This window comes from Physcomitrium patens, chromosome 25 (genome assembly GCF_059467195.1).
Source record: "Physcomitrium patens ecotype Gransden chromosome 25, ASM5946719v1, whole genome shotgun sequence".
NCBI classification, from domain to species: domain Eukaryota; kingdom Viridiplantae; phylum Streptophyta; class Bryopsida; order Funariales; family Funariaceae; genus Physcomitrium; species Physcomitrium patens.
The window spans coordinates 949,328-956,273 of NC_143434.1; the positions used below are offsets into that span (position 1 = coordinate 949,328).

General features: G+C 47.5%; 1 protein-coding gene across 1 annotated transcript; it reads right to left on the reverse strand.

Annotated features, from left to right (window-relative positions):
- Nucleotides 1–5,459, reverse strand: LOC112278427 (uncharacterized). Its single transcript, XM_024511908.3, has 3 exons — nucleotides 1,165–5,459; nucleotides 834–966; nucleotides 1–712 (listed from the first exon to the last, which is right to left on the reverse strand). Exons 1-2 carry the CDS (start codon nucleotides 4,327–4,329, stop codon nucleotides 835–837), a joined length of 3,297 nt encoding a protein of 1,098 aa, XP_024367676.1. The 5' UTR covers nucleotides 4,330–5,459; the 3' UTR covers nucleotides 1–712; nucleotide 834.
- Nucleotides 5,460–6,946: the final 1,487 nt, after the last annotated feature.

Sequence of the window (6,946 nt, forward strand, 5' to 3'; positions counted from 1 at the left end):
TAGTCCGCAAGCATCGCTTGAAATTCAATAAGTTTGTATGCCTCCCTTTCAGACCAAGCAGCAAGACGAGATGTCAGAACTGCTCTTTCGACATCGACCACTAACCAAATTTGAGCTTTCTTTCATATCAAGGGACGGTAGGCGTATAAGAAGTGATTCGGCAACAGCAGAAGGGCTAGGAGAGACATTGTGAGCTATGAAGCGTTGTTTTTCATAGAAGGTTTGCCCTGTCGACGAGTTATGGCTCATCTCTACATCGGTAACGGTGATCAAAATTCTCAACCTTACACGCTGAGAATCCTAGACAGATTTTCTAGGTCAGCGGACAAAATTGCTACATCGTATGAAACCACGTCGAGGAGATCGAAGCGCAGTCTGATTGATGATACGGTAATGTACATAGTCAAGTATCCCAGAAGACATGGATTTCTGCGGCTGTGTACGAGGCACACAACTGAACTCCACCACTAACCTCTCCGCGGAGCCACTTCTCAGATTCACAGTGCGTTTTCGACCATCGTCTGAAAAAGAGGGCCGGATATAAGCATTTTATGCTTGTTTGACAGCTGTAAATGTAGTCACAAGATTGATTTGCCCAAGAACACGCGGGCGAGAACCTCATCTGCGAACATTCGCGCCCGAGAGTTGCGTGCACGATGTCGCTTCATTGCCTCTTTCGAGATGCTTCTTCGCATTCGAGCAATTGCTTCAGCTGCAAGAAAATCGATGCTTTGTTAGTCTCATGAAGCTGAGGGTATTTTAAGAGTACCGGGCTAAGTGAAAACTTCCACATGAAAAGACAGAGCTAGTGTGAAGCAAATGCGATTAAGAACCTTAGATGTAGGTCGTTTTGATGTGATAAGGCGTAGGTGATCGCCCTTCAGAGAGCGTCAGTTTGGGAGGTTGGATCGGCTTGTGAAACCGTTGTCTGCATAGGACGCGCCTGAGAGTTCTGTAGATCGACAGCTGCTCATAGTTTCACACGGGCAGGATAACAAATGTTAGTACGACGCTTGAGTAATGACGTGTAACGGAGCTATTGAATGCTATGGAGGATGCTTCAAAATCTGTATCATCACATGTAAGCAAACTCTAAACCCTAAATCTTCAGAAAATTAACTCGAGATGGAGGATTCCCTAGAACCGAAATGCACTTATGCTCACCACGAATCGGGCGCGTCGTCGTGGTTTGGAGTGAGCCTTAGTGAGGGCATTCCTTGGAGTTCCCAAGCCTTTACGTGGCTGCGCCATGAGACTTGCTGCGGGAGATAAAAGCTCTAAGGACGCCGCATATGCTGGAGATATTGAGACCTCCTCCTCACGGTTAGATCTAAAAGATAGATGCGCAGAGGTGTAGTCACCAGAGTAGCTAGCGGAGCGCCTCCTCCCTGAGTACTGGCGCAATATTCGAGGGCTTAGATCTTGAATGAGTTGTCTTCTGACAGAACTACTGCAGGAAGCTAGAAATTGCTCTGTGGCAGTGTACATGGTGTGAGGGAGCCTGATCGGACGTTTTGGAGATGTTTGAGTACTCGAGGCCTCTTTCTGCTTTGCTACCGACTGCGTTGTAGGTAAAACGTTGCTGGAGATTGGCTCGCCTTTGCTGTTGAGATAGCCGCTTGAAGTTGGAGCTCCATGCTTGTCTAGGAGACCAGTTTCTTCGCCCAACGCTGATAATGATGTCTTTGTTTTCGTCGTTGTTAAAGCCTCACTGAGCTCTAGACGTTGAAAGTAGTTGATAAGAGAAGCCTCTGAGTTGCGTGTTGTGACTAATCGGTGCTGGCTTTTAGTTTTGGACAACGATTTGCCAGTTTTGGAGGGCTCGAAAAAACGATCGTTGTCAGAATTTCCTTTCGATCTGTGAGCATAATAATCTCTTGCAGAGATGTCCGCTGCAGCCGGAGATAAAGCAGGGATTGATGTAATTTGAGGTTCACCAGATTGCTGAAAATCAGTGGATGGAGGAGGCAGAAACCTGCTGTTCAAAGGGCTGGGCAGTTCAGGGAAATCCTCTTGAATAGATTCGTATGATGCACTGGAGCTCGTTATGGATGCCATGTGTTCAGAATGGTTCACCCGTCGCGTAAAATCTTCTATGTCTCCGCTGGATAAATTGATGTTAGACGCTGATGTTTGGCTACGACTCCCATCTGGACCAGACAAAATGCTGGTAGGTGATGAGGGTGCATGGATGTGATTTTTCTGCACCCACGAAGGAGAGTTCTTCATCTCTGAGCTGCACAGACTTCTGGGCTTCAGAACCGGTGAACTGGTTGTCGATAGTGATTCAACCAGTGACTTCTCGGAATTGCAATAAGTCGAAGTGAGAGATTTCGATACTCTGATTTGGCATCCTTCTTGAGGCGTTGAACTGCATCGACCGACAAAACTATGGCGTTTCCGGCGATCGGGTGAACCGGGAACCCTTGGAGGAAGGCTTCTACTGGACGCATGCTGCACCGATGCACGGTCACTCTGTTTCCGATGTGCTGGCGAAGAGGCTTGCATGCACGGCCCGAAGAAACTAGCGAACGGGTGGGAAACCCGAAGCTCCCGAGAGAAGCTGTCAGCACTACGATACGTTGGGACAGCAAGTCGGGGAGGCAACTGTAGCATGTTAGGACTTCGTGCTACAGTCTCTGCTTTGGGTTTCCCTGGAATATCCTCCCATTTGAAAGGCACAGCAAATGTCGGCGAACCTCCATGCACGCTGGGTGTGCTCGAAGGTGATTCAAATGCCTCCACCAAGAATTTTGCTGCTGCAGATCCATCGAGGTCGATGTGGGCATTCCTTTCACGAATACTGTACCGTCTACTTGATCGTCCTAAACTTGCATCTCTTGAATGGCCTCTTAATCGCGGTTGACCATAATATCTATAGCTGCTGGTCCGTCCCACGTCACCTTTTCCAGTTTCTGGGGAGCTTCGTACCGATGAGCTTCGTGCTTGATCAATTCCTTTACAGGTAATACTATTCTCCACTACCTCAGCGAAAGGTTTTACATCGGATTTCGACTGAGTTTCCGAAAAATTGCCTACCTCTATCCCCTCTCGTGTCGCCCTGCGAGCTGGTGCAAGATTTGCAACAGCGGCTATGGTCTTGGGTCTACCAGGCTCTTCCTCCCACTTGAAAGGAACTGCAGCTAGCATAATTGGAGCGTGGTCAGGTGACGAGTCACTCACATTGCTCGCCTTAAGGGTCTGCGGCTGCTTGCAAATGATAACAATCTGCTCTTGAATAGAGCTGTTTTTTAACCTGGATATTGGAGTTGTCAGGTGCTCTTGTGAGGACTGTGCAGATCTATGAGGACTGCCTCGAAGTTTAGATGGAGAATTCCCCTGTCGACTCTTCTCTCCAAGATTTGGCATGATCTCTATCCCTCCGAGAGCGTTCCCACTGAGCTTGCATTGCGACTGGGTTAAAACCGGGTACTCCTTGCTAACTGAGGTGGAGCTACTCTTGCTAGAATCGTTTGACGACAGTGGTAGTCTTGTCCCCTGCCTGTGGTGAAGGTCCTCTCTCGTTTTGGCTTTCTCCTTGTCGTAGTTTACGGCGTCTTCTGGCGCAAGTCTTGGGCTTAAAGGGTGAGCCTTCAAATCACTCAACCTTCGAAGAATCTCACTCCTTCCTGGTGAAGGTGGTACAGTCAAACTGGTGTTGCGAGCTTCAACCTGCCACATGCTTGGACTATCTCTTAATTGCGCATCACATCCTTGTATCTCGTTAGCAAATGCATTGAGTAACGCAACAAATCTGGTTGAGCTGTGAAGTTTCTCCAGCTGCCTTGGCGGCTTGAGGTGCCCGTATCGGTCTCTATTTAGTTCCTCAGTCCCGTTGCGTGCTGATCGAAAGCTTCTACCTGGAGTCTCCGCCAAGCTCCTGCTGTCGGCTATCTTTCCTGTGTTGGTTTCTCTGGAGCTGAGTGCATCCTCCTCCAGCAAAGCCTGCAGCCTCTCGCCATCTTTTGAGTCGAGCTCGAAGCGGAAGCAACTTGCTGATGCTGCGATTCCTTGGCTGCCCAGCGGCCAACCTGCAGACTCATCGTCGTTGAAACTCACATCTCCGTTGATCTCGCTCCAACAATGACTGACTTTGCTACTGAGGTGTGAACTTGTGGCAATTTGAGATGCCGACTTTGTGACGACAGGACAATTCTTAGGAGATGTGGGAAAGAAAAGAGGAAGTTCTCCGTTATTGACATTCAAGTCACTAGTGTCTGTGAGCAATCTAGCATGCTCTACCCTAGTAGTCCGTTCATTATTGACATAAATGTCCCCCTCAAAAATGCGTTGCTTACTGCTACATTTGCTACTCTTATTTTCTCCCATCGGCGGCCCCAGCTATCTCTCCGAAAACCATTCATGTACAATGTGCTACATGTAGAATATTCGCACACTTTCCTAAATTGTACGTATAGATGGGCAGCAATGAAACTTTCGAATTGCACTAATTCCAATTCTTCTCGCATGTACCTTCTAGCGCCGTGAAGAAGATAGGCGGTCTCTTCTACTCGAAGGCTCGACGGCCTCTGCTGTCGTCCCTCTCCTTCCAGAAGGAACTGCTCAGATGCAATAAAGCCTAGACTGATTAGCACTGCTGAGCTTAGACAGCTGACAAATGTGATCAGGGGCAAGAACACAGGGCTCAAAAAGTGCACGATCTAGATGAATATAGACTGCTCTGCCGGAAAGCACTGAACATTGGTCATGTTCAGATGCAGTGCAAGGAGAATTGAAATGAAAGGTATTGCGATGGAGCTCCTGGCTTCGGACCCATGAGAGCAGTTCAGGTACAATGAATGTCGGTGGCGTTCGATGATGCTGCCTCTGCCATGTGTCAAAGGCCACGACATCGAAAAGCAACCACTAACGCGTACAGAGGAAGAGAATTCTAAAACAAAAACTCAGACATCCTTCTCGGCTATGCGAGGGATATCAAAACTCTTGTAGCTCTCCAAAAGCGTGTACACCTGCGGCTCTGGTGCTGAAACGTTACTTCATAGTTGCACGAGCAACACCTTCGGAACGTGTAGGCATACATTGATGGCTGCTAAAAGTTTGTAATACCTAATAACAGGCCCAAAAATCTGCCTTTTAACCTACAAGAGATGAAATGGTCTCGCGTTCGTGCAACGCTCAAATCGAATTTACAGACACTTCAACCGAGAGGTGTGAATATCTGCACCAGAGGTGCGTGAATAAGATATCAAGATACGTCACAGATTTGCTCGACACCGGCCGACTTTCAGTGGGCTGAGCTACAAGCAAATGGTCATTAAGTGGGTGGTACAATTTGGGGGTTGAACAGGTTACCGTGTCGATTTGACACACCTCCAGCGCTCCGCCCGAATGCAGATAAATCGATCAACAACGGAAGGCTCTCGACCAGGTTCGAACGACCTTGCCGATGATTAGACTCGCCACCGCAAAAATGGAAAAAAAAAAAAAAAAAAAAAAAAAAAAAAACTCTTGTTCTCAAGTCGAGAAGAGTCTTTATCACCAAGAGGCTCACTAGAGAAGCAAATGTACTCCCTAACCCTCACAACACAAACAAGTCGGCTCCAACTCAACAAGAAAGAAATTCTGACTTGGAACTCAAAACGCAGGGCGATTCTCCACCAGATTCTTCCAATCGAAGGCAATTCTTCGATCTCGAGCTGGCATCGCAGCTTTTTCAAGTGTGTCTCGAATGCGCACTCTGTAAATAATGCACCCAGGGAGCCCCGTAGAGCACAGTGATACAAGTAGACGCAGTTGAACCAGTCCACTATCCACGCCCACGCTCTCGGAGGAGGATCTCACATTCCGAACGCGACCTCATAAAGACCAGGGTAAGACTGTTCGTAAGTATGCTCCCATTCAAATTGAATCCTATACACTGCACTGATGAACTGAGAATTGCGATGATGAAGAGACGGAATTGTCGATGTGGCTTTGGTGGCAGCGGCAGGCGAGCGCATCTCATGGTTGACTCAAGTCGTCGAAGGGTTGTCGCCGGAGCTCTGAGTTGTCCCAGTTTCATCTCTCCAATTGTTTGAATTAATAATTCCTCAAAATAAATATATATATATATATATATATATATATATATGCAAATATAACAACAAGCTTGTATAACCATAGCCTCAATGCTGCATATGTACATACGTACACACTAATGATACTCCGAGGCAGCTGGCTATAGCATGTTGCAGGAGCAAAATAATGCCATCCCTGCAGGAGGTCCAGCCTTAGAAGTTTGAAGTCAAGAGATGATTATATTTAGGTGGGTATTATCACGATGCTCATGGCTGTGCATTGGCCTCGGTTGCCGTGACACTGAACTTGCACTGCATTGGTGGCATGGATCTGCCGTGTGCGCCTTCCCTACCAGATTAGACCTGCAGCAGCGACAATAATTGGAAAGAAATTTCCCCGCATTAATTGTGAGCAACCACGTCTAAATCGAGCTTGAGCGACATAAGGACGGGTGATTAGGATCCCTTATGAAGGTCTGGGCGTGGTCTCTCACTTTGCTGCTGGGGCTACGGTCCCTGCTTCAACCCTGGCCGTGTAGCGTACGAACACTCTCCTGACCCACGTGAGCGCCCAAAGGGCAGCTCAGTGAAGGGGGTACCCAATGCCAGTCGCAGTTGTGCTCTCTGCAAATCCTGTTTGAAAACTGTATTCAAGGTTAAAGCAGGAAGGAAGAAAATAAATAAAATGAATAAATAAAAACTTCCACGAAATACCGTGGTCGCTGTGACCAGCTTGAATACCTTTGCTTGCATGTACTGTAATACGGAAAGGCTCCGTCGAGGGGAAGACTCTTACATATAACTGCTCACTACATTCCTCCAAACCATATGTGGGGCAACAGTAAGAAAATTTCACCTCCTTTTTCACTGTCTCTTTCTGCTAGTTCACTGAGGCTGTCTTTTATCTCTTCAAATCCGACGACAAATCC

Bases quoted from the DNA above. Each gene is read 5' to 3' on its own strand.
- LOC112278427 (XM_024511908.3), bottom strand. From the start codon at position 4,329: ATGGGAGAAAATAAGAGTAGCAAATGTAGCAGTAAGCAACGCATTTTT. The intron at 967-1,164 runs GTGAGCATAAGT...AACTATGAGCAG, and splicing joins GACGACGCGCCCGATTCGTG to CTGTCGATCTACAGAACTCT.